The following is a 27,944-nucleotide window of genomic DNA, read 5'->3' as shown; positions in this document are numbered from 1 at the left end:
TATAAAAAAAAGACCATGTCAAATGAAAGAGGTAAATGGTACTGTTCGCCAATTGTAAATAAATTGAGAGTAAAAATAAAGTGTGAATTGTAAAAGGGTATATTGCACATGTGTGTATATAGCACAACGTTTTATATATTTAGAGGCAGTGTTATTGCACATCAGGTTACATCACATTATTTTAAAGGAAAACTCCAATATTTTGGGAAATATGCTGCTTCAGAATATAGCCACTAACCTTCGACTTCACTTTAGTTTTTTATATTGCACATTTCATACAAATAGGCAAAAAATAAACAACAACAAAAAATGGGCTGCCATACACAGTAGCTCAGTTGGTAGAGCTGTTAGCCCATGTGCTGAGGCTACGTCCCAAAGCGAAGGAACCGGGTTCACATCTGGCCTGAGGGCGTGTGTCATCCCCTCTGTCTCCCCCATTCAACACTGTAACTGCATTAAAGGGTTAGGGTCTTTATAAAAACTAATTTGCAAAACTAAGAGTTACAACAATAATATCATAAAAAAGGTTCTGCAAAAAAGCCTATTTCCCTAAAATAAATGAAATATATCTAATGGAAAAATGTGTAGGATTTTTGCGTTGTGGTTTTTAAACACAGTATTTTAGAGAGGTGGACACCCAGAAACGTACCAAACCCAACAAAATGACATACAAAAGAAAATACACTACAGTAGAGATGCTCTTGCATGGGATTAAAGATCATTTAGCTTTATGATAGTAAGGAATTTTAAATAGAAATTCATTTTCATAAACACATTTGATATATTCTCAACAAACCTATAGATCAGGGGTTGGCAACCCCTGGCACCGTAACCAGTGGCACACTAGGAATAAGTGTGCAAAATATTTAAATTGTATTTTCGGATCCTGAACGAGACCGCCGCCTGAGCAACGCAGCCCCGCTCTCTTTATCTCCAGGTGACTTTCTGCCGCTTTTAGGGATGCTCCGATCGATCGGTCACCGATCGAGATCGGCCGATACTCACTCTCTACCGATCGATCGGTGCTCTCTAAACATGCCGATCACGAGAGCCGATCGCATGACGTAAAATACATGACACTTTTCTCTGTGTGCGGCAAAACAAGCTCGCCAAAATGGCTTCACCGGTCTGGCATTATTTTAAGGTGTCCGAAAAAGACAGTAAAATAGCGGTATGCAACGTGTGTGTGAAGCAGAAATCCTGCAGCTCCGCCCGCCGGACCGGTGAGCGGAGCAAAACACACAAGAGTTAGACCTGACACACTTAGCTATTTTATCTACCTCTGGAACAAGCTAAACTAGTTATTATAAATATATTTATTCTTCACTGTCGGGTCACTCATTACTGGATCAGTGAGCTGCATGAGATACTGACAGGCTGTCGGGAGAGAGAGAGAGGGGGAGAGAGAGAGAGAGGAACAGAGAGGCTTCCGCTCATTTCTCCCGTGTTATTATCCAAAGTGAATGTAAACTTGAATAATGTACATGTACAATGTAATAATTAAGTTGATTGTTGTTTGTGGAAGCTCCAGTGAATGAGCCCCATTAACTGAGTTTAAACATCACTTTAAATGGAAGATTTAAAGTGATGTTTAAATCTTCCATTTAGGCCCCGCCCACTCGATCGGATCGGCGATCGGTATCGGCCGATACTAGGGATGTAACGATATACCGAATATCGCGGTATCGCGGTAAATAAACGTCCCAATACCGTCGTGAGACTGACAAAATCTACCGCGATTTTCTTTTTAATTAATGTTTTTTTCAAAATATTATTTTTTTTAAACACTTTTTTTTGTTTTAAACCTTTATTTAACCAGGTGGTCCCATTGAGATCATCGATCTCTTTTTCAAGAGAGACCTGTCCAACATGGCAGCAAGTAGGTTACAACATGAACATAAAACAACAGAACACAAAAGGACATCGTATTTACAGGGCTACATTTACACACCTAGAGACATAGACAAGTACCAACAGTATATTTATATCTCTGTCAATAAGCCTCACCTTCTTGGCAAAAACTGTATTGTTTTTGAAGTGCTGGAGAGACAATGCACAGTTTGACCCACTGCTGTCACCCATGGCCAAAGCATATCTCTCCGTCCCACTGAGGTGGCGTTAGACTTTTTCGCTGTCCGTCATTTTGACAGACAGGATCGTAAAATGTCCGTCATAATCCCTTATTACCCGTCGGGTCTGAACAGTTCACGAGAGAGCACGCTCGTGAACTGTCAACGGGGGGGGGGGGGCGGTGTTATGCCGTGTGTGCATGTGTTACCGAACAAGATGTGGCCCGAACAACTGGTGATATTCTATAACGGTATAGGCAGATTTATCAGGGGCGTGGCCTTTGTCGAATAACCAGGAAATACACATTTCGATCGCTTCTTCTGTCGTTTACATAAATCTGTTGGTATATTTGGCTCCATAGGAACACTTTGATGCACTTTCAGTACCAGACCAGTGTGTGAGGTTGTGGTTGCGATGCCGATATGCGGACGCGTACAGCGAGGACTACAAAAAGACACACGAGGTGACTGGGGATGTGTGTTCAAAACATTGCAAGCTTGAATAAATAATTTAAACCATTTATTGTTGCCAGACTTATTACTGAATATCATGCTTAATGTGATACCAAGTCCATCTGAGACCTGTGTATACCTTCAGACAGCCTCCAAGAGAAGCACACGTTGTTTACTCACAGTTTGAAAGCAGCGTGGAGAAGTCTTCAGCTGTGGAGAGCTCCGCCCAGGATAAACTGTGATACGACTTCTGTGGCTTGTTCTTGTTGTCAGTCTTATATTTGTATCATGTATCGTTATTAATATGATGTCGAGTTGATTTGAGACCCGTTTATACTTTCATACCATCTGTTAGTGAAACATACAGTCTGTCTGAGTTGTTTACACGCAGCGTGGAGAGCTGTGGTAAACAGTGAATAAATGGTTTAAATTATTTATTCAAGCTTGTTCAATGTTTTGAACACACATCCCCAGTCACCTCGTGTGTCTTTTTGTAGTCCTCGCTGTACGCGTCCGCATATCGGCATCGCAACCACAACCTCACACACTGGTACTGAAAGTGCATCAAAGTGTTCCTATGGAGCCAAATATACCAACAGATTTATGTAAACGACAGAAGAAGCGATCGAAATGTGTATTTCCTGGTTATTCGACAAAGGCCACGCCCCTGATAAATCTGCCTATACCGTTATAGAATATCACCAGTTGTTCGGGCCACATCTTGTTCGGTAACACATGCACCTCGCGGGAGCGCACACAGCGTAAAGCAAAACCTCCCAGACATGTGTTGATCTGTACGGCAAAGTACGGTTTGGAAACGATATAATTTCCTTTTGGAGGGCATGCATAACACGGCATAACACCAGAGCCTCGCTGCGGGGAAACGTTGGCGCTGTTCCGAGTTTGTTCTAATCTGTCAAAATGACAGACTGCTTTCAGATTTTTCCATCATTGATAAATAAAATATTCGGTTAACGCGACCACTGCTGTCCCAGCAACATCAGTACCAAGCGAGAGAGTTTTTTCCAGAGCAGGGGATATTGTAAATGCCCAAACAGCCCAGCTTATAAATACCTGGAAATGTGGACATTCTCATATTCCTAAAAACCTGTCTGATGATGCTGAGTGAGTGACTAGTGAGTTTGAGTTGAGTTACTTGAAAAACTAAAGTGAAACTTGATTTATTTTATTGCAGGGTCTGATTATTAAATGTTCTTGTTTATTTGTGAGATGCAGTGGCACAAAGAAAATGCCTACTTTGTTTGGTAATACTATAGGTACAAAAACACTGGTTTTCTTGTTCCAGTCAGTTACTGTCACTTTGTTTTTGACACTTTAAAATACTGTTATCCTACTAAAATGCTGTACAAATCAGATTTATTATTTAATAAAGAAACATTTTCCGAGTAAAAAAAATCGTTATTGAAAAAAAAAATTGAATTTTTTTTTCTTTATTATTCAATATCACGATAAATACCGTACCGTGGACTTGTTATCACGATATTATCGTACCGTGAGTTTTTGGTATCGTTACATCCCTAGCCGATACTGATTCCGGCGATCGGCCCCGAAATTGGCGATCGGAGCCGCTTTCCTCCGTGGTGCAGTGCTGATCGTTCACCACAGAGGAAAGCACTTCACAAATTGCAGTACCCTTAAGGAGCTGTACAAAATGCCGCAGTTTTTGCGTGGCTGTGTCTTTAGTTGAAAGCCCAGTGGTGATCTGCTCATCTCTCATCGAAATAATATGCTACAAAGGGGGTGGACTGGCCATCTGTGGGTTCTGGAGAATTATTATCCCGTTCAAACCAATTATTTAAATTTATTGTGAAATTCGGCATCATGTAAGTTGCGCTGACAGGTCCACACACTGCTTCCCCGCAGCGAGGCTCCCCCCGCCCTCCTGTTGACAGTTCACGGGCGTTAAGCTCTTCACACACCCCCCCGTTGATAATTCACGATCGTCGGCACGCTGGTAAAAGAAATGTGGATGGCACTTCATATCAAAAAGATTGCTGACCCCTGCTATAGATTATGCATTTATTAGGCATGGAGAGAAAAGATGACCAGAGACCGACTTTAATTGACAGCCTTTAGATTTTTTTTTTTTTTTCATCATTATTAATAAAAACCTGTCAGTTACCTGTCCTGGATCTATTACTTACTTCCCTGACTTGTACTAATGATGTCATATTGAACTTTTAGGTTCACGGAATGCATCAAATAACATGATGGATCAGCTGAACCAACAGAAAGCTCTAATAGACAACCTGATGAAAGACCGGGAAAAGGTGGGTGAGAAACTTAAGAACATCAGCGCACACTCCTCAGTAATCTATGTTTTCTGATCCAAACGATGTGTCTGTCCCAAGCTGGACAGTTTGGAGGACATGTTTATGAACATGTCGAGTCAAGACAGAGAATCCAGTTCAGAGGCAGCTCCAGGGAACGAGGAGGCAGACAGCAAAGCCTCTCTTGAGCTCAGACAGCAAATATCCTACCTCAGGTAACGACAGGAGGAAACACAGGGACAGGGATGCATCTCTAGAATATATCTACTCAACAGCTGAGCCACATCCTTCAAAACTCAAGCAGACAAGAAAGATGCAACAGAGTTTGCGACAATAATGTACTGGTTGTTCACAGTTGATGGTAACAAAGTGGGACTTGTATGTTCTTCTTTACAAGAGTTTCTAGCTTGAGAAACATTAATGTAGAGTTTAGAATGTTTTCACATGAAATGTTTCTAGTTTGATTGCATTTTGCCTCAGTGAAATATTGGAGAAAAGTTTCCCTATGTAAACTTGTATTACTAAAATCAGAATAAGAAAAAAAAAGTATTGTAAACTTGAACAAAATATAAAAATATGTATTTCTTGAGGATAAACCCATGACATTAGATAAAGAATATTTAAATATCACCTGGTGGGAGACAGCAACCGCAGAAACTTCCAGCAGATCCTTCCAGAAGATCCTTCATTATGAATTGTGCTTATTTTTTCCAATTTCAAAGTCTTCTAGAATTAAATAACAACATAACGGTTTTTGATATTTTATCAGATCAATTTTTACCAAGCTTAAACAAGCAGATGCTTACGGAAGGCAAACTAAAATGAAATCGCAATGTTAAAAATAAAATAAAACAAAAAGGGATCGAAAACTCCAAACTATTATAACCTATTATTATAATCAGTGAAGTTGATTTGTTAGAAATTAAAACCTGAAGATAAATGTTGCACTTCTAAATCTATAGACATTTATTTGTATTTTTATCACTTAAATGTGGGGTCTTTTTCCACGTTGCGTTGATATACTTAGTCCTTTGTGAGTGTTCAGATCGGAGAAGTCGATGTTCTGTGTTCATGTTCGTGCCGTCATGTGCAGGAGGTCTGTGCAGAAACTGGAAGAGGATCTGAAGCAGCTCAAAGCTCAACAGGCTTTAACTTTGGAGAGAACAGAAGACCAGCACTTGCAGAATCAGGTCAGACAGGAGGGACATTTAGGGGGGGGCAGTCAACAACAGGGATACACAGGGTCATTAAGTGAAGGTCAGATACTGATATGCTGCTGCAGCACAGACAGGCCTGCTACTGTTTACCTGTAATTAAAAACAATTCAAAAAGTTTGAGTCTAACGTCAGCTGTCTGCCCTCTGACCTCAGCTGGACGACCTGCGAGGCATGTTGGAGGACATGATGCAGTCGCTGACCTCTGACCTGTCCGAGGTGGGACAGGATGAGGGCGACGATGACAGTCAGGGACTCGGCTCAGCGTTCACAGGCAAACCGGTGAACGTTGGCAGGAAGCTCAGCCTGCTGTTCCAGCACTATGAGCAGCTGCAGGACGCAGTGAGCAGCCTGCTCCAGCAGCAGAGCGGAGGCAGAGCTCAGCCGCCCAACGACAGAGAGGCAAGATAGATGAGATTCAGATTTACTGTCCCAGGGGGGTATTTGTTTTCACTGCTGGTATTCAACAGATATACAAAAAGCAAAACAGCAGAACACAGCAACTGAACATTGGATAGCAACTGAAATGCGTATTGCCACACACAGATAAAGCGAGTGCAGAAACTTCAAGTGCGATGCATCCAGTGACAGACCGGCAGAATGTTCAGGAAAACTAATGTGAAGTATTGGTCAGGTGTCATTTGATAGGATTGCGTGCTCGGCGTGTGGTGCTTTAAGGTTTATATCTGGGTTGATTCTGGTGAGTATTACATGAATAGATGAATACTGTGAACTCTGTTCTTCAAAAAATGATTCTAGATGGATATTGGTTAGATTTCTGCTCTGCTGAATCACTGTGTGATGACAAACATGGAAGACGGCTGCGATGTCAGTAGGGGCTTGGACTGGCCGTGGTAGGGTCGCTGCTTCAAGTCCCCGAACAGACTTAAAATATGGAGTGTGGACTGGCACTTGGAGAGGTTCACCTCCTAGGCCCTGCCGTGATGCCCTTGAGCAAGGCACCGGTCACTTTAGATAAAAGGTTCAGCTCCAAGTCCTGTTCACACTGCTGTATGATATTGGCCTCTCGTGAAAAAAGAACTTCAACAGCTAAAAGAAAAAAATTAGAAGTAAGCAATGAATCCAAATTAAGCGCTAAGGCTTGCAGTGTGCACGTGTCCTAAAGGCTTTTTATCACTTCTTACCGGTGGAGGTAACAGACACCATGGTTATGGAATGTAGAACAATCATTGCACTCTAAAATGGTAGGTAATGGGATCTGTGATGAGGACTGGGGACTGATGTGGGGGGGGGGGTCCAGGTGTTTAACCTCTGGTAATCAGTCACATGTGGGATCGTTAATGTTTGAATAAAACAAGTCCAGCTGCTTTGGGAGGGACTGAGCCATGATTACTGAAACTTGCATATAAACTCATCCAATAGTTGAAACATTGGGTAGTGAATTGAGTTTCTTTGAAATCACTGTTTTGAATATGATATTTGGTTCAGATGTGGTTTATCAGATAGTGATTTTCAACATAATTTCCCCTAAAATGCTACCGTTAATACATAAGTCTTTACGGTTCTGTTTATTAAGCTATGTGTGTAAATTGGGAATTATAAAGATACATTTGTGGTAGGTTCAGTCATGTTTTTTGTACTCATGCAACACTATTTACTTTCAGCGAATGTGATGTCGAAGCTGGGACCGCTGTGAAGTATATTTGAATATGACTGTCTATAACAGTGTGTATGTGTGCTTCAGAACGGGGAGCTGGTGAACGACGTGCAGAATGCGATCCTGCAGCTTCAGACAGACTGTGAAAAACTTACTGAAACCACAAGATTTCTGCACGAGGACAACAGCCAGAAACAGAGCCACATAGAGGTAAAAAAAACCTTTGTTTTGTGAAGTAATGCCTTTCAACTAGGGCTGTCAGTCGATTCAAATATTTAATCGCGATTAATCGCATGATTGTTCATAGTTAATCGCGATTAATCGCACATTTTTTATCTGTTCTAAATGTTCCTTAGAGGGATATTTTTCAAGTTTTTAATACTCTTATCAACATATGAGTGAACAAATATGCTTTATGCTAATGTTTATTTATTATCATTTGATCAATGACAAATATTCTCTCATGAATATTAAACATAACAACCTCTGAACATTACAAATAACTGCCTCAATTCAACCTGGAACCTCTCTCATACAATAATACAATAGTGTGTGTGTGTGTGTGTGTGTGTGTGTGTGTGTGTGTGTGTGTGTGTGTGTGTGTGTGTGTGTGTGTGTGTGTGTGTGTGTGTGTGTGTTGTGTGTGTGTGTGTTGTGTGTGTGTGTGTGTGTGTGTGTGTGTGTGTGTGTGTGTGTGTGTGTGTGTGTGTGTGTGTGTGTGTGTGTGTGTGTGTGTGTGTGTGTGTGTGTGTGTGTGTGTGTGTGTGTGTGTGTGTGTGTGTGTGTGTGTGTGTGTGTGTGTGTGTGTGTGTGTGTGTGTGTGTGTGTGTGTGTGTGTGTGTGTGTGTGTGTGTGTGTGTGTGTGTGTGTGATGGATCGTTGGAGCTATGTGCAACTCAAGGCATATACTTGAACCGGAGCTCCCTGGACGCTGCAATCATGTTGCGCACTATCCGTGCTGAGTGTGCTGACTTCTCGTACAATGTCCCACTGTCTGGCTTCCTGCATAAAGTCAAGTGCTCGGCGCAGTTGTCGGCGAAATGTCACTCCTCTGTTGTCATTGAAACAGCTCCTTATATCCGTTAGCGCAGCTAGCTAGCACCAGATGCTAACAACAACAATACACGTAAGGTGTGCATGTTCAAATGACAAATGTAGTTGGTGATCCCTGGTCTACAAGCTGATGCTGACAGCATCAGCTTGTAGATGGTATTTTAAACTCGAAAATACTCTGAAACTACGGGACGGCCGATGACAAAAAATACACATGCGTTAATCGCGTTAAAATAATTAGCGGCGTTAATTTTTTTTGCGTTAACGCGTTATTAATGCGTTAACTTGACAGCCCTACTTTCAAGATAATTAATAGACACACTTCGATTACTAGGTTTTGTTTAAATAATGGTATCGATACTGAAAATGTGCAACAACTCTACATATTGCATTATTTATCTATTGACTTATTACAGACGATAAAATCAAGTTAAATGCTATTACACAGGAATCTGTTAAATATGAAAAGAAAAAATATTAACAGAAATGGTTGACTATCATTTTGGCTTTTGACCTTTAAAAACAAAACGATCTAATTATTTGCATTCTCCTGCAGAGGTTATATTTGCTAGTAATATACAGAAGAATCCAAAAATAAGTCTAATTGATTAAATAAGAGTAGGTTTTTTGCTTTCCTTATGTTGATTATTGCTGAGTATAACTGTTGTTGTTTCCATAGGAGCTGTACAAGACGACGGAGGAGCTGGAGGAGAAGAAGGCGGACAAGCAGATGGTGGAGAGTGAAATCGTAAGTGGGTTCATTTTTCCCACTAAAACATAAATACTGTGGATACAGGCAGGTCTGTACTAAGGATGGGAATTTGAAAGCAAATGTATATTCGAATATTCGACCCCCCAAAAAACGGTTAACCAATTAACCGAAATGTACATATCCTATAATTTTTTTTTTGTTTTTACCCAATTTCTTTTCAATAATTTTTGGAAATAAATACATGTTCAAATAAGTGTAGGAACCAAGTCGAATTTGTCAAATGTATTGAACTGGTGATCACAGTTTGACAGCTATAGGCTTTCATGTGCGGAGGCGATTCACAATCAGGCCAGCTGTAGAGAAGACCCTCAGCTGGAACGGAGGTTGCGGGTATAGCAAGGTATAGCATGTATATAAGTTTAATTTGGCATAGTTTGACCTCTACACCGCACTCACTAACCTGGTCGAAATATTTCCACACATTACTCCTTTTTGACGGCATGTCTGTTGTGTAGGACTCTTCTTAGAGTGTAAATAATTACTGGACTATGACTGGTAAAATATGTTGAACTAAATATATATAAATATGTTGAACTAAACTAAATCTCTCCTGTCAAAATGTCTATGTACTTTGCCGCCACACACGGTTGCCAAGCAGCGCTTATTGTTGTTTAGGCTGGCCACTCATGTGTCGCGAGTGTTGACAGGGGGCGGGGGAGCACGCTCATGAACTGTTAGCGCCGGAACCTCGCAACGGCTGCGGAGCGCATTTGGGCATAAGATGAGGTTTGAGTCTGCGTGATCTGCGTGTAGGGAGGGGCAGCAGCCATATCATTGGCTAGAACTGGCTAGATCTGATGGATTTGGACATAAACGCAGGTGAAGTATAACCGGATGCGAGAGAGAGAGATCAGCACCTGCAACTCTGCCCGCTGTGAGGGACCGGTGAGCGGAGCAAAACACACCTTTAGACCTCAACTAACACATTTAGCTATGGCACTGTCGTATACATTAAATTATTAAATTTGATAATATGTAATCAACTTAGGCATCACTCCCAAAAAAAAAAAAAAAAAAAAATTCATAACTCATATTCGAATACCTGAATAATTTCGAATATTCGATTAATCGTTCCCATCCCTAGTCTCTACTAAGTGCACTATGTGCTGAGAGGAGAGAGGATCAACATATGTATCAACCTATATATACAGTCTATGGTAATTATTTTTAAATAGAAACATATACAATGAATACAATGGAATGAAGTAAATGTCAAATAATTTAAAGAAAATATACTTTTTTTTAGCGTCTCTGTATTTCGAGGTTTGTCTTTGTATTTTCTTTTTTCTTCGTACTCTAATTACCATAATTGTTCGCCCTTATTATGCTTTTGCAGATTTTTTTAACTGAATTTGTAATTCATATTATTGAATTCAAGAAAACATTTGCTTTATGAAACTCTTTGTTTGAGAATTCTGCATGTACTTTTCATTGGTACACGCGTATGCGTAATGTTATTTTATTTGAAGTCATCCACGCATGAAAAATGGTGGGGAATAAAGTACTTTTGTTGTTGCAGTAGAAAAAGCTATTGCATCTGCTATATTAATAAATGTAGGTGTAAAATGTAATCTGCACAATAAGCTTCAATCTGTTGTGGTAAAATATTTATTGAATCACAAACACATTTTCTTTGAGTTATTCAGATGGGGACATCCTGTTGTCTTAAGACCCTGTTTGTCCTGAACCTCCTCTGGTTGTCTCCACATTAGAAAAAGGCAGCTAAATATGCTCCGGACGGCAAAGTGAGCCGCCTGCAGTTTGACTCAGTGACGGAGCAGCTGAACGCCATGTTCCAGGAGCTGCTGAACAAGGTGACGGGCCAGGAGCAGGACTGGCACAAAGTCATCGAAAGACTCTCCTCCGAGATGGAGTGTAAGGTAAACATCTGATGCTGTAATACACATGAGGGATCTGTGACTATATGCAAGGTGGTGTTTCACTCCTCACCTTTCTGCAGTTGAACAGGATAGAGCTGAACTCTGTGAAGAAGCAGCTTGAGGATCGCTGGAGAAGCCACGAGATCCACGAGAAGCTGCAGGGTCAGGGAGCTCCAGAGCAGGAGGACGCTGCTGGTATCAGAAAGTAAGCGCTGACATAGGGGTGGGCGATATGACGATATATATCGTCGTGACGATATTAGGTCTCCACGATATGCTTTTTCAGAGATATCGTATCTATCGGGATAAACATTTTTTCAAAAAAATTGAAAAAAAAAAGAAATTGAAAAAAAAACTATAAAAAAAATAAACTTTTCCCTTCAGTTATGCTAAAGTCTTTTATTGCACTTCAAGTCTAAAGTTTACATTTTAATTGTTTGGCACTGACTTTTCCTCATTGATGTTTTATGTTTTACTTAGTTATGTTTTACCCTCCTTTTCATGTTTATTGATGTTCACTGCTAGTGCTACCTCAGAAAGTTCATTTTGATACTGAGAAACTGTGCTTTGAAGCCATATCAAAATGTTGAATTGTTCATTCAGGGATTCATTTCAGAAATAAAACCAGCTTGAAATGCTATTTTGGTCTGTTACTCCTTTTTGTTTTAGTTTCTGTTACCTTGTAGGTGCTTGTACTGTTAAGTAACTTGAAAAATAACCATAATAACCGACATGAAAAAATATCGTGATATATATCGTCTATCGTGATACTGCTTGAAAAATATCGTGATAATATATTTTTCAATATCGCCCACCCCTACGCTGACATCACTCTTTTTTTAGATTGTGTTTGCACCTGCTAGTGTAAAAGAACAACACTAGAAAGGTATCGCAATACCCTGCAGGTAAAAGAGTATACAATACACATTTTGTTAGTACCAAACAACTGAAAATAGTTCTTGTTTCATAGTGCATCTTGTAGACGCACAGCCTTTTATAAAAGTTAAACTAGCTATTTTTTTTATTTTTTTTATCCTCTGTGGGAATTTGCTTCCATAATCATTGATGCAGTGTATGTCCAGGGCTTTTATTGTGAAAGGTCACAATGATTGTGAGGCTGTAACTCACTTTCATTCTGTAAAATTGAAAGTTGGTTGGGAATATGTGTTATTAATATAATGCCATCTTTTAAGTAGTCATTTCTGCCATATCCAATTAGACATACTCATAGGTGTTGCAAAATGTGTAAATCAACAAGAAATGTCAGCTGTCTTTGTGTTTTCGTTCCAGACAACTGGTGGACAGATTTCACTGCCTCTCGTGTGACCGGCCTGTGGTCATGCACAACTCCGGACAGTGAGTCACTATTGATTTCACACTATTAGTATTTATATAATGAGATTCAGATGCTGGATATGTATCCTTAGTTATATAAACTTGTCTGCTCTTGTATGTTTGTGACAACAACAGACACGTGGTGAAGCTGTCGTCTACTGCTGGATTCCCCTCTCACAGGTCCATCAGGCCGTTCACTGTGTACGCTCTGGAGCAGTTCAGACAGCACTACAGGAGGTGAGCTCCCCTGCGGTGTCCTTTGTTTCCCAGCAGGGGGCACCAGGGTATGATAGTAACTCACTCAATCACATAGAACCATAAACAAAGTGGTGGAGGAAATACTCAGCTCCTTGACTTCGATACAAAGAAATAGAAATACATCTTATATTCTTAATAACCCATTATATAAAGTTAAAATCCTGAATAAAATATGTTACGTAGAAATACTGAAGTATTATCAGCAGATTGTACTTAAAGATTAACTTGCAGGTTAGACACACGAGTGAATAAATGTGCAGGAAAATGATGTATACACTAGATTTTCAAAGAAATATACACTACAGTGACATCTGGCGTCGTTTTTGTAAGACATTTTTACTTCCGCATAAAAAAAGCCTCCGCACGTGACCTCCCGCGTGTGACGTAACATGGGGGAGAGCGGCCGGTCTAACGTATGAATAAACATGGATCACAATGCTAGTTTTGACACAGAAGAGGTTGAAAATATATATTCGAATGCATATGATTATAATTATGAGCCTGCTATGCGTCCAAGAGACCAGGAGCAGCCAAGGATTAGAAGAAATAACGGCCATCGGAGAGAAATGGAGCTTTGGTGTGTGGAGAACCAGTGGAGAACAGGGCAGCTGTCTTGGTGAGTGACCGGCGTTAGCTACAGTTAATGTTAGCTAACGTCAGTCACATCACAACATTGTAAAGTTAGCAATCATATATCAGGCTATAACAAAAGTAGTATTGATAATATAGTAACGTTACTGGCAGGACTGTTGATACTGACCCATAACAGAAACTAATGCGCAAGTATCAGCCGTATCTCGCGTTACCTAATGCAACTCCACACTACGTGCTGTGTACCGGAGGGGAGAGAGAGAGGAGCGAATGGGGGAGAGAGAGAGAGGAGCGAAGGGGGGAGAGAGATGTAATACGGTTTCCTGATAAACGTTTTGTTTGATAGGCCTCAGCTGTGGAGAGTATGTGCTGCAGCGAGGCGGATGCACCTCGCACAACGCACCCAGGAACGAACGCTAGCTCCGGTCCTTTTCCTGTTAGGGAAACTGTGGGCTCGATGTCCTGACAGGCTGGAGTTTGTGCAACCTGCACAAACTCCAGCTCACCATGATTACAAATGGTGAAATGCAATGTAAAATTACCGAAAAAATACCAGCTTACTAAATCACAACCGCTCAAACCAACTACAAACTACTACCGCGGATTGGGCAGAGAAGGAGTCGGAGAAAGTTGCTCCCCCATGTGACGTAATATGACGCGTTTGACGTTAAAAAAGAGCAGTTTTTAGTAGCAGAGCTCAAAACGGCTCCTTTCCCTCTGAATTCCTGCCCTTATGTCTTGTAAAAAATATCAAATCCTGCATTAACTTTTTTAATTGTAATTTTCAGGCAAGGTTAAGCATAAATCTATTAAAAAAAAAACCCTGCAAGTTGCTCTTTAAGTATCAAAAGTGAAGTTACTCATTATGCACAATGTCGGTTTTTTACAGTATTATACAATATCATTCTGTTTCAGCGCCAACAAATACATGTCGAATCACTTTTATGTTCATCCAAATATTAAGAACATTGTCATTACTTTTAATTATTATTATTAGTACTGTACTGCATCATATCAGCATCAATAAGGTGTTTTTATATGTATAAAGTAGCTAGTAACTATGTGTTAAATAAATCCAAAGGTCAAAGGTATGATAAGTACCTCCAAAACGAACTGGAGTATAGTATGCAGTTGCATAAAATGAAAATTGCCATATGCACAATAGCTACAGTGCAGTAATGAAAATCCCAGGATCCTCCAACAATGCAGTATACCATTTATTTGACATTAAAATAAATAGTGCAAAAGACATCATGATAAAAGATAGGTACAGGAATAAGAAAAACATACACATATAAAATATAATACTATAAACAGAATGTAAAAAATATACTGCACACATTCATTCTTTTAATTCTCAGAACATTAGCATCAAAGTATCTGATCTATCAATACATTACATTTCATTTAGCTGAAGCTTTTATCCAAAGCGATGTAGAATAAGTGCGGGTTGTAAGCTGGTCTTGCCGTCACAGAATGAAACCAGGGAGCAACCGCTACAGCTTTGAGGGAGTTACTGCTGGCTGGAAGAGGGAGCAGCTGCAGAAGAGCCACGATGTGATGTGCAGGCAGATCGAGAGTGATCAGAGGACAATGAAGAACTGCAACACTGCGGGGGACAACCTGAACCAGAACCAGCCGGGAATACTGCAGTGAGTCAGGGACAGGGGAGAGGAGGACAGACAGAGAGAGAGGAGAGAGTTAATGAGGAAGAAGAGAGGAGGTGAGAAAGAGAGGGTGGGAAGCAGGACAGAGAAGGGGAGGTGAGGACAAGAGAAGAAATGAAAGAAAAGGTGAGGAGAAGACAAGCGATATAAAAAGGGTTAGGAGAAGGAGAGGTGTCTTGAGGACATAAGACAGGGACATTTAATTAGTTTAATTTACTGTAAATTAAATTGACAGTTCACCCCAAAGTAAAACAAAAATCTTTTCCTATCAATCTATACATTGTTTTGGTAGAAAGGCCTTCTCTCCCTTTTTAATGGAACTAGATTCCAATTGTGCGGTGCTCAAAGCGTCAACAAAACATATACAAATCAACAGCAACACATGCACACCTGAACTTGTAACTTTCCTTTGGGAAATTAGGCTTAAGACAAATGTACACTTCATTTCAAATAAGATCAATAGGAAGATGTTTTACCGCTGTTTTACATTCCTGCAATTAATATGGAAATGTTTATTTTTTATCGTATTTCTGGTTATAAATGGTTTTATAGTAAACCACATTTTTTATTTTCCCCTGCTGCTGCAATTACATTACATTGCATTTAGCTGACGCTTTTATCCAAAGCGACTTACAGTATGTACATTCGACCAGGAAGATACAACCTTGAAGAAAACAGAATCATATAAGTATATATAATATAATATCAGGTTTCATAGAGCCAAACATTTCAAGTGCTATTCAACCGGCTATAGATAAGCCAGTCCTTTATTAGTATATAAGTGCTCTGTTAGCAGTTATTTGTTAGTAATTCTATCGCTCGAAGTGGAGTCGAAAGAGATGAGTTTTCAGTCTGCGCTGGAAGATGTGTAAGCTTTCTGCTGTCCTGATTTCAATGGGGAGCTCATTCCACCATTTAGGAGCCAGGATAGCAAACCCATGTGTTTTTGCTGATGGGAACTTGGGTCCCCCTCGCAGCGAGGGTGCAGCAAGCCGTTTGGCTGATGCAGAGCGAAGTGCACGCGGTGGGGCAGGGGTCGGCAACCCCTGGCACGCGTGCCACCATTGGCACGCGGCACCGTAACCAGTGGCACACTAGGAATAAGTGTGCAAGATATATAAATTGTATTTTGGGATCCTGAACGAGACCGCCGCCAGAGCGTGTCTCCCCGTTACCTGCAGAAGGAAGCCATACACGCAACGCAGCCCCGCTCTCTTTATCTCCAGACGACTTTCTGCCGCTTTCCTCCGTGGTGCAGTGCTGATCGTTTCACCAGAGAGGAAAGCACTTCACAAATTGCAGTAACCATAAGGAGCTGTGCAAATGCCGCAGTTTTTGCGTGGCTGTGTCTTTAGTTGAAAGCCCAGTGGCGATCTGCTCATCTCTCATTGAAATAATATGCTACAAAGGAGCGGACTGGCCATCTGTGTATTGAACTTTCCTGTCGGCTCCCAGACCGTAGTCGAGGAAACGGGGGTGACTCTCTTCGTCTCCCAGGGCAGAAGCAACAAGCTTCAGGTTCAATAACCCACTTTAGCTTAAATGACTGGAGAGAGGCGAGCTCTTCTTGGGAGGCCGTTGCATTTATTTATTTGTTCTTCTGTTTCACAAAATACATCACAGACCTCAGTTTTTCTGCTTCCTCATTTCACTTCCAGAAACATACACATGCTAGCTCACTCTCGCTCTACCATCAACACATGCACAAGCCACACCCCTCTCTCTCTCTCTCTCTCTCTCTTAAAGAGACAGCGATCTCATCTCACTCAACATGACCCTAATATCATAACATGTGTGTTCTGGAGAATCACAGAACGGACGATCGTCCTTATTATTATGCCGTTTAAACCAATTATTTAAATGTATTTGTTAAATTCGGCATCATGTAAGTTGCGCTGACAGGTCCACTCACTGCTTCTCCGCAGCGAGGCTCCCCCCGCCCTCCTGTTGATAGTTCACGAGCGTAAAGCTCCTCACACCCCCCCCCCTCCACACACCCCCGTTGATAATTCACGATCGTCGGCACGCTGATAACAATTTTTTTTTTTTTAATGGCACTTCATATAAAAAATGTTGCCAACCCCTGCAGTGGGGTGTACAGTTTAACCATGTCCTGGATGTAGGAAGGGCCAGATCCATTCGCAGCATGGTAAGCAAGTACCATTGTTTTGAAGTGGATTCTAGCAGTTACTGGAAGCCAGTGGAGGAAGCGGAGGAGCAGAGTGGTGTGGGAACATTTTGGAAGGTAGAAGACCAGACGAGCCGCTGCATTCTGGATGAGCTGCAGAGGTCGGATGGCACATGCAGGTAGACCAGCCAGGAGGGAGTTGCAGTAGTCTAGGCGTGAGATGACGAGAGCCTGGACCAGAACCTGAGTCGCTTTCTGAGTCAGCTGGGGACGTATCTTCCTGATGTTGTAAAGCGTGTATCTGCAGCAGCGGGTTGTAGCAGCGATGTTTGCAGTGAAGGACATGTTGTTATCTAGGGTCACACCCAGATTCCTTGCAGTCTGAGTCGGGGAAACAACAGAGGTGCCGATGTTGATTGTTAGGTCAAGAGTGGGACAATCTTTTCCCGGAAGGAAAAGCAGTTCAGTCTTGTCAAGGTTGAGCTTGAGGTGATGAGCAGACATCCACTGAGAGATGTCAGCTAGACAAGCAGAGATGCGTGCGACGACCTGGGTCTCTGAGCGGGGAAAGGACAGAATTAATTGGGTGTCGTCAGCGTAGCAGTGGTATGAAAAACCATGCTGGCTAATGACTGATCCGAGCGAGTTTGTGTACAAGGAGAAGAGGAGGGGACCAAGAACAGAGCCCTGAGGGACCCCTGTAGTTAATTGACAAGGGTCGGACTCGGACCCTCTCCAAGTTACCCTGTAGGTACGGTCTTTGAGGTATGAGGTGAGGAGGGAAAGTGCAGTGCCTGAAATTCCAAGTTTTTGGAGAGTGCGAAGGAGGATCTGATGGTTCACTGTGTCGAATGCAGCAGACAGGTCCAAAAGGATGATAACAGAGGAGAGGGAGGCTGCTTTAGCAGTGTGCAGTTCCTCAGAGACAGCAAGGAGAGCAGTTTCTGTGGAGTGACCTGCCTTGAAACCAGACTGGTGCGGATCCAGAAGGTTGTTCTGATGGAGATAGCAGGAGAGTTGTTTAAAGACAGCGCGTTCAAGTGTTTTAGACAGGAACGGGAGGAGAGAGACAGGCCTGTAGTTTATAACATCAGACGGGTTGAGAGTGGGTTTCTTTAGGAGAGGGTTTACTCTTGCCTCCTTGAGAGTGTTTGGAAAGTGACCAGAAGTTAGAGAAGTGTTGATGAAATGGGTGAGAAACGGTAGAATATCAGGAGCGATAGTCTGAAGGAGGTTTGAAGGGATAGGGTCCAGAGGACAGGTGGTAGGGCGGGCAGAGGTAATGAGGGTAAGAACCTCACTTGGAGAGAGAGGGGAAAAGGAGGTAAGTGTGTTGGTGGAAGGAGGGTCTGGTGACCCAGCGGTGAGTAAAGGTGAGTCAGAAAAAGAAGAGCGAATATCATCAACATTTTTTTCAAAGTAGTTAATAAAGTCGCTTGACAGAAGTGAGGAGAGGGAAGAGGCTTTGGGAGGGTGGAGAAGATGGAAAATAGTTTTTTAACACACTTTACCACAGTTAATATTAGAATGTGTACTGTACATCACTGCTACGGAAACAAAGACGACGCAGACTCACAGTTTCTCTGGTTTCTCATGTTTGTGTGTGACGGAGCAGTGAGCGTGTCTCTGAGATGACGGACTACAGTCACCTGGCCGTGTTGCGGAGCTGTGGGGGGAGTCACACCGTCACCTCGGCCAGCCAACGGCGCACCAACCTGCAGACCAACAAGTACCCCCCCCAGGCAGAGGTAGACTGCGTCATTCAGGTGGGACACAGCAAAGGTTATCCACATACACTGAACAAAAATATAAACGCAACACTTTTGTTTTTGCTCCCATTTTTCAAGATATGAACTCAAAGATCTAAAACATTTTCTATAAACACAAAATAACCATTTCTCTCAAATATTGTTCACAAATCTGAAAAAATCTGTGATAGTGAGCACTTCTCCTTTGTTGAGATAATCCATCCCACCTCACAGGTGTGGCATATCAAGATGCTGATTAGACAGCATGATTATTGCACAGGTGTGCCTTAGGCTGGCCACAATAAAAGGCCACTCTGAAATGTGCAGTTTTGCTTTATTGGGGGGTTCTGGGGGGGTCCGAAAACTAGTCAGTATCTGGTGTGACCACCATTTGCCTCACGCAGTGCAACACATCTCCTTCGCATAGAGTTGATCAGGTTGTTGATTGTGGCCTGTGGAATGTTGGTCCACTCCTCTTCAATGGCTGTGCCAAGTTGCTGGATATTGGCAGGAACTGGAACACGCTGTCGTATACGCCGATCCAGAGCATCCCAAACATGCTCAATGGGTGACATGTCCGGTGAGTATGCTGGCCATGCAAGAACTGGGATGTTTTCAGCCTCCAGGAATTGTGTACAGATCCTTGCAACATGAGGACGTGCATTATCATGCTGCAACATGAGGTGATGGTCGTGGATGAATGGCACAACAATGGGCCACAGGATCTCGTCACGGTATCTCTGTGCATTCACAATGCCATCAATAAAATGCACCTGTGTTCGTCATCCATAACATACGCCTGCCCATACCATAACCCCACCACCACCATGGGCCACTCGATTCACAACATTGACATCAGAAAACCGCTCACCCACACGACGCCACACACGCTGTCTGCCATCTGCCCTGAACAGTGAAAACCGGGATTCATCCGTGAAGAGAACACCTCTCCAACGTGCCAGACGCCATCGAATGTGAGCATTTGCCCACTCAAGTCGGCTACGACGAAGAACCGGAGTCAGGTCGAGACCCCGATGAGGACGACGAGCATGCAGATGAGCTTCCCTGAGACGGTTTCTGACAGTTTGTGCAGAAATTCTTTGGTTATGCAAACCGATTGTTGCAGCAGCAGCTGTCCGAGTGGCTGGTCTCAGACGATCTTGGAGGTGAACATGCTGGATGTGGAGGTCCTGGGCTGGTGTGGTTACACATGGTCTGCGGTTCTGAGGCCGGTTGGATGTACTGCCAAATTCTCTGAAACGCCTTTGGAGACGGCTTATGGTAGAGAAATGAACATTCAATTCACGGGCAACAGCTCTGGTGGACATTCCTGCTGTCAGCATGCCAATTGCACGCTCCCTCAAAACTTGCGACATCTGTGGCATTGTGCTGTGTGATAAAACTGAACATTTTAGAGTGGCCTTTTATTGTGGCCAGCCTAAGGCACACCTGTGCAATAATCATGCTGTCTAAGCAGCATCTTGATATGCCACACCTGTGAGGTGGGATGGATTATCTCGGCAAAGGAGAAGTGCTCACTATCACAGATTTTTTCAGATTTGTGAACAATATTTGAGAGAAATGGTTATTTTGTGTATATAGAAAATGTTTTAGATCTTTGAGTTCATCTCATGAAAAATGGGAGCAAAAACAAAAGTGTTGCATTTATATTTTTGTTCAGTGTATTTATTCTGGACTTTTAGCTTACTACTAGTGTACTTGCCAGCGGTGTGAACCTGGAAATGTTGAGTACCCCAAAGTGTTATGATAGAAATGTAAAGTACGGGTCCCCAGCACATAGAAACTGCCAGATGCTTACTTGCATATGTTGAGCAATTTGCACAATTGGCATAAGTTGCATTCATTAGCATATGCAGACAATAGCTACAAAATGGCTAGGGCGATTTAAACAATTCAGGTTTGGTTTTGGAGGATATTGAGGATGTTCAGCCCACCGTGAGTCCAAAGATGGTCACTTTCTGGTTAAAACTGCCATTTTTTATTCTGAAAATGTCAGAAATAGATTTAAAATCATCAATGTTTGAATCGAATTTTGAAGTTCTGAACATTGTTATAGAGATGTGCTTTTTTTCTGGTTAGTCAGAGGAAGTTGATATCGTCGGACTGGATGGGCATATTTACAAGGGTCGCCTGAACGCACCTTCCATCAGAAATACAGAAACAAAACTACCTACAATCCCCACCAAGGACGGTAAGTTGATTCAATTGAATTATGAACACATGCTGTTTCTATATTATTATTTTTGGTTTTATTTGTATTATCATTATAATAATTATTAGTATTATTGTTGTGGTTATTATTATAATTCTGTGTGTGACTGGTGAAGCCACACACAGAATAATATTCGAAATCCATTTGAACAGAGCTCAAAAACACCCCACTTTGACCCCATACAGATTCTGAATACTTTAACGTAGAACAAAAATTACAAGTTTAAACAGTTCTCGAGACTATGGACTTTATTAGACTAATTGGATATTTTGTAGCTAGTACGGTTCTCACGTAGTCGCAGCTTACGTTTTGTGAACATTTTACACTGTTTCACATTTTATAATGGGTGTGTATGGGAGAGTTAAGACTAACCCCCAGTTTCCACTGGGTCCGTCTGGGTCGCGCTGCGCCGCGTCACGGCTGCGCCGCGGTTTTGGTCCGACCTCCTCTAGCGCCATAACCCACCGGACACGTCCCAGAAGCGTTTCAGAAGCGTAGCATCGTGCGTGCAGGCTCGCAGTTTTGTTATTGATTCGGGCATCCTGGACATTTGTACTTCTACAAGAAAGTAAGTAGGCTACGTAGTTAAATGTTTTATTTTTGTGTCCGTTTAAATTAATTAATATAAAATAGTGTGTTTTTCCACTTCCATGATGAAAACCTCGTCGTCCATTGTGAGTATCGTAGTGGAGGTGTTGTGATGAAGGAGGGGGGTCTGCTAAATTAGTATATGTGGGGGATGGGCCTGGCCCGGATGCTCACCTTTCCACTTCCTGCGAGGGGGGGCTGCCTGCCCGACCTTACGGACCTTTCTGCGCCGTGGAAAAAATAGGATTCATCCTAATTTTAGAGAAGCGCTGCGCCGCGCCGCTTCTGGGCCGCGTCTGAGCCGTAACGTGGCGCGTGTGGTGGAATAGCACCCATTGACTAGAGTGGCCGCGTTCCTTACGGAGCCTACACACGGCGGCGTAGCCGCTTGGCGGTGGGCGTGTCTTGAGCTTGGGGAGTCAACCCGAGCAACGCGACCAACAACCAATCACATGAATGTCCCGCCCCGGACATACAAAGCAAAGCATTCATGCTACATCCATGCTGGCTAAATATACTGTCTATGCTTGCTAGCTGTCCATTCAAACGAAGTACACTGGATATAAACTCCCCAAACAGGCGAAAACCTACCAGTTTCACCCACTGTCTCTGCCACCTCCCCCCATGCCTGGCTCCTCCGGTTTGTATCCCTGTATGTAAAGAGGGACTGGTCATAGAGTACCGGGTGATTCCCTACCGCCACGATAATTTTCTCCTCCATTTTTTGACATATGGGAAATAACTGCGGTCTGGCTCTCCCAACATACACGCGGTTTGATTGGCTAGCGCTTGTGCTGTCAGATTTGCATACGCAGGATGTGATTGGCTGACGCCTCCGTTGAGGCGGCAAAAGTAGAACATTGCTCTACTTTTGCAGCGAGCACCGCGAGAGAAGCTACGCTTTGCTCCCACAATGCAGTTCGGCGAATCGTGACACGTCACCCCATTCAAAGTGAATGGGCAGAAGCGTTGAAGCGGCAACGCACGCCGCCGTGTGTAGGGGCTGTTACGACCGCCGCGGCGCAGACGGACCCGGTGGAAACTGAGGGTTAGAGGGACATCACGGCTAGAGGGGAGAGGAGCTGGAAAATCTGATGTTTTTTTTCCAACTATTGCTCGGCTGGCCACAATTTTCACTCTTCATACATAATTTGGTTATCATAATGTAGGGAAATTTGTCACGGCCGCACCGATATGCTCATTTAATCAAACGGACTTCCACATATAGCAAACAGAGAGTCATCAGGTGTTCATCTGGTATCCCAAATACTCTGGGTAGGATACTTAGCTGATTGGAGTTACACTTTTTTACTTAGAAGCAATAATGCAGCTCAATATTGTCAATACATTCTGTGACAGGCTGTCTATCGTTCACCTGCAGGGTGTTGCCATAGAAACGCTTTGATCTTTGAACACACCTGTTGGTCGTTAACCAAATCCAGTGGTAATCTAAAGATGTTCAGAAATGATGCAGGAATGTGGTACAAGAATCCAAAAATGTAATAGATAAACAGTTAAAAATAGTCAGCTAAAATGAATGGATATTCTTTGTTGTACCTTAATAACAATACAACTAATGCTATTAATACTTACTCAGCGGGGGTAAGCATCGGGACGCGCACCCAACTTTCAGTCAGTCAACATTTCTCTGAATTTTCTAGTTAATAATAGTTTTCGAATAAGTGGTAGTATAAGTACTATTATTTTTATTTTTATTTTTGTGTAAAACATACCCTCAGACATACACATCACACAAACATTTATTTTCTTTTTTAAATATATTTGATCTTTTTTTCTTTACTTTTTTATATCTTGTTCTAATAGGTTGCTATTAATATTATTATTTCTTGTATTTTAATTTTCTTTTTATAAACTGACATTATTTAGGTTAAGGCAACAAATAAGCCCTGTGTCTATTCCTGCACTTAATATATATTTTTTAATGATTTGTTTTCTTTGACTATTTAAATACTGCGAATAACCTTCAACTTAACTATATGACAAAACCGTGGAAGGGTAATGTGAAACATGAGGAAGTGACTATACACCTGCTGACATCTCATGCTGATTTATGGGAACAAAAATCATTCAATGTATTTTGGCTGGGAGCTGCAAATGTCAAGGTAAGGTGCAGCTGCCGGGGTTGTGGTGCTCGTTGTTAACCTCCATCAAATGTTCCTCTGATGGCTGCAGGCATGTGCAAAACTAAAGACAAAGCCAAGTGCCCCCACAAACCCACTGCCTCCCCCGAGGGTCATCACCCCCACAGTGCCAAGAGCAACCAGGGCAGCCACTCAGGTGAGACACACACACAGGAAGAAATGTAACATCATCTTCATAGCTATGTCTACATTAGTGTATGACCAAGTGAAACTCTGCCATGTTTCTACAGTAGTTCCGAAAAGGGCCTTTCACTTGTTTAAGTCACCGAAAAAATCTTACTTGTAGTCCTATAATTCCCACGGGTCCTTAAAATCCTTAAAAGTTTGTTGATTGGAGGTAAAATAGATCAAATGTACATGGGTCATGATAGTGGTTGCATTTACAAGTTCCCATAAGTTATTTTAGTAAGCTCTTCAACACAATCGCTTAACCGACACAATACATGTGTTGCTTTGCTGTTTTCTCCAACACACTCCCCCTTGCCTGAAAAGTCTAACAAAGTGACATCACTATGTAACATCTAGTGCTCCAATACATTGTACGTAATAGGCTAAGGGGCGGGACATCTCTAAGCGGTAGACCAATCCCTGCAGCTTGTTTGTTTCTCTGATGACTTCATCTCTGATTAATGCATCAGTTTTTTTTTAAAAGGTATCAAAATTAATAAAATAAAAAAGGTCCAAAGTGATCATCTTTTAAAAATGTTAAAATAGGAAACATCTGATTTAAATATCTCTTAAGAAAACCTGATATTTGGCACTGCAGACTGCTTTAGGATCTAATAAGGCCTCTTGAAATGGGATGTTAAAGAAAGGGTGGGTACCCTGAAAACAGGTAAACTAACAATAACAGTAACAGGTAGAAGTAAAACAAAGGAAGAGTGAGAGTTAGTTAAAGGCAATGCTGAACAATTATGATTTTTAATTGTGGTGTAAAGGGGCTCACACATCACCCACACACACCCTGGTAGGTCTCATGTGACCCCCCCCCCTCGTCCTGTGTGCAGCGTCCAGCCTGTTGGAGAGGGACTGGCCGGTGTCGGCTCTGGGCTGCACGTCTCAGAGCTCGGTCGCTGCAGCAGAGAGCAACACGGAGCCGCCCGCTGGCGCACCGCTCAACCTGTAGGGGGCACCACTCAGCACTGTACTGTTTTAATATGTAGTTAACTTCTGCACAGAGGAGGTAACCTGCTTTAAACCTTTTATATTTTTTGCTTATTTTATTTGTTGGAACTGTTTTTGCACTACATGTCCCATAAATCATCTGTCAAACACTGAGTCCAAACCTGTGGATTTTTTCATTGTTTTCACTTTGAGTGATCAGCCACTAAATGTTATCATTAATAATGATAACATTTAAACAAGAATTTCCTTCGGGATAAATAAAGTCTTATCTTAATAATGAATATAATATAACTAATAATAAATGTGTTCATTTAAGACCACAACAAGGATGTGCTTAAAAACCCTGAGTAGAAATTCCCAAAAATGCCTGAAATATCTCAATATCTTATATCTTATACAATGTGTTTCCTCTTAGCTGAAATGTAAAGCAAACATGTTAAAGGTACGGTAGGTAAGAATGGAGAAACCAGCTCGAGTGCGCTAGAATTTGAAAGTACACAACCGGAAAAAATCTGCCACTTCCTTCAGACTTCCTTACAGAGCCCCTCCTCCAACACACACGAACGCGCACATGACCAATGAGGGCACGAGATAAGTTTGTGCACAGATGGAAGGCTGACAGGCAGGTAGGCCATCCAGTTACTTTAGCCGGGCCGGTGAAAATGATTGGTCGTTCTTTTTACAGCACCACGGCTTCCACAGATGAATTTTTTTTTAAGCATTTAATGTATTCATTGCTATCGGGATGTTAAGAGCATTCCATGGAATATAACAAAAAGTGTTTCTGAAGTGAATTACCTACCCCACCTTTAAGAGATTTTGTAAAATAAATGATGACACATGTACATATACCAAGACAAATATTCTCCTCATTGCTCAACATGGATCTGATTTATGAACACATAAATGACACAAAAACATTACATTTCGCACAAAGTTTTGTGTGAACATGCTCAAAAATGATGCAAAACCGTTGAAGTAGGAATGTCAAACATTTGGTGAAATAGTGCAAGAAATGTTGGAGTGGAAGTGCCAACAATGTGCAACACATTTAGAAAGATTATAAATCACTAAAATGTAACTGTGACACATTTGTAGAGCAGAGGGGTCCAAACCTTTCTCACTGAGGGCCACATACAGAAACATCTACGAAGGGCTGGGCCCCTCACTAGAGCTATAATGCCTCTTAAGTTCAGATCGCTAAATCAATCCAATGTAGCTCAATGATTCTTGATACTTGAAAATGCTGTAAGAAAGAAACACCCTATATCCCGTCTCTCCATAGGGTTTCATTTATTCTGTTGGCAGCTCATTCCTTAAAACAGAAGCTTCAGATTGCTGTTAAGAAGAGGAAATATGAAGGGTGTATTTTTATGTATATTTGTTATTGGGCTTTTTTCTGATCAACTTAGATTTGTTGATCAGAAAAAAGATCAACAAATCTAAGTTGACAATTAAATCAACAGTCAATTAAATGTTTTCAACTTTAATTGACTGAATTTCTTTGAAAAGTGTGCTTATTAACACATGAATACAGTGTAATATATTTGAACATATATATTTAAGAAGTACAATATAAGACAAGCAGAAGTTTATTATACTTAAGTCATTATACTTTTAGAATTTGCTGAGGGCCGATTCAAAATGGCCCCCAGGCCGTAGTTTGGACAGCCCTGTTGAAGAGCCAGGAGAAACCAAACAACGTACAGTATTTATACATGTATATTTATATATTTAGGCAGCCAGAGTAATAAAACTCTTGCATGTGTTGTTCCCCTCACTGTCAGCATTACGTGTCCGGAGGTCACGACCCCGGGTGCATCTCTGCTGGGTACTTCCTGTTCACAGAAACTCCGTCTGAGGAAGTACACGCTGACTGTAAAAGAAGAGGGGGGGGGGGGTTCACTTCCCTTTGAAGTGCCATCGGATTATTTCCTGTCATTGAAGAATGTGGTTTTATGTCTGTGATTGATCATTCTAACGTTTTTTGTTTAAGATTGAAAGCTATTCAAGTGCTCAACTTTAGTACAATTTTAGGGTTAAGTTGAATATTTTCATTTTATACAAAAACATATAAGCTAATAAGATGCATATAAACACATTGTTGTTACATTTGAATTAAAATAGGTTTAACAATTATTTCTGACAACATTTTCAGGACAGAAATGTTTTTGTAAATTCTCATCATTTCCTGAAGATCTGTTACCGTTCTTAATCGCAAATATTCAGAAAGATATTGAAACGTTGCAAAAGAATTTCAGTGGGATTGCAGACAACATTTTATAAATAGCACACATTGTAGAATCATCAGGAAAAAAAAACTAAATATCGCATTCTCTTTAAAACAGTAAGCAGAAAAAAAATTGGGAATTTCAAAAGCCAAAGAAATGAAGAAACTACTCAAGTGGGTGACAAAAACCAATGTCTCCCTAATAACCCATAATAAGAGCATATATCATATTTTGTTTTACTTTTCCTTATGTTCCTCTTGGTCCTGAAAACAATGATGTACCAAACAACCTGTAAAAAAAAAGTGTGGTCTGTTTTGATATCCTTTTTGAGCAGCAGCTTATAAACCCCATTTTTGAGTTGTGTCTTTGAACGCAGCTCCAGACTTCCTCTTCAATAAAGCAGTCGTGTCATGTGAAGACTTGAAGTCAATGATGAGAAACGGCTCCGACCACATCCGTCCTCAGCCTCACTCAGAAAGAAACTTTTGTTTTCTCTGTCCTTTTAGCTCTTACAGTAAATACCAAAAG

At 41.6% G+C, this 27,944-nt stretch overlaps 1 protein-coding gene across 3 annotated transcripts in view; it reads left to right on the top strand.

The window, feature by feature from the left end:
* Nucleotides 1–25,345, top strand: part of LOC117539799 (glutamine-rich protein 2) — a 41,490-nt gene extending 16,145 nt beyond the window's left edge. For 2 of the 3 annotated variants that reach the window (XM_034206127.1, XM_034206129.1), the window contains 12 exons: nucleotides 4,728–4,813; nucleotides 7,733–7,855; nucleotides 9,378–9,446; nucleotides 11,183–11,350; nucleotides 11,431–11,555; nucleotides 12,641–12,706; nucleotides 12,821–12,922; nucleotides 15,010–15,186; nucleotides 18,945–19,095; nucleotides 21,178–21,289; nucleotides 24,092–24,196; nucleotides 25,068–25,345. In XM_034206127.1, coding sequence (XP_034062018.1) covers nucleotides 4,728–4,813; nucleotides 7,733–7,855; nucleotides 9,378–9,446; nucleotides 11,183–11,350; nucleotides 11,431–11,555; nucleotides 12,641–12,706; nucleotides 12,821–12,922; nucleotides 15,010–15,186; nucleotides 18,945–19,095; nucleotides 21,178–21,289; nucleotides 24,092–24,196; nucleotides 25,068–25,186 — 1,403 coding nt within the window. In that variant the 3' untranslated portion in view covers nucleotides 25,187–25,345. The remainder of the gene's footprint in view (nucleotides 1–4,727; nucleotides 4,814–7,732; nucleotides 7,856–9,377; nucleotides 9,447–11,182; nucleotides 11,351–11,430; nucleotides 11,556–12,640; nucleotides 12,707–12,820; nucleotides 12,923–15,009; nucleotides 15,187–18,944; nucleotides 19,096–21,177; nucleotides 21,290–24,091; nucleotides 24,197–25,067) is intronic. The other variant, XM_034206128.1, reaches the window with a different exon arrangement.
* Nucleotides 25,346–27,944: the final 2,599 nt, after the last annotated feature.

Source organism: Gymnodraco acuticeps, unplaced genomic scaffold, assembly GCF_902827175.1.
Source record: "Gymnodraco acuticeps unplaced genomic scaffold, fGymAcu1.1, whole genome shotgun sequence".
Lineage (NCBI taxonomy): Eukaryota > Metazoa > Chordata > Actinopteri > Perciformes > Bathydraconidae > Gymnodraco > Gymnodraco acuticeps.
The sequence above is the reverse complement of the archived record's forward strand: the minus strand, read 5'-3'. Positions and strand labels throughout refer to the sequence as shown.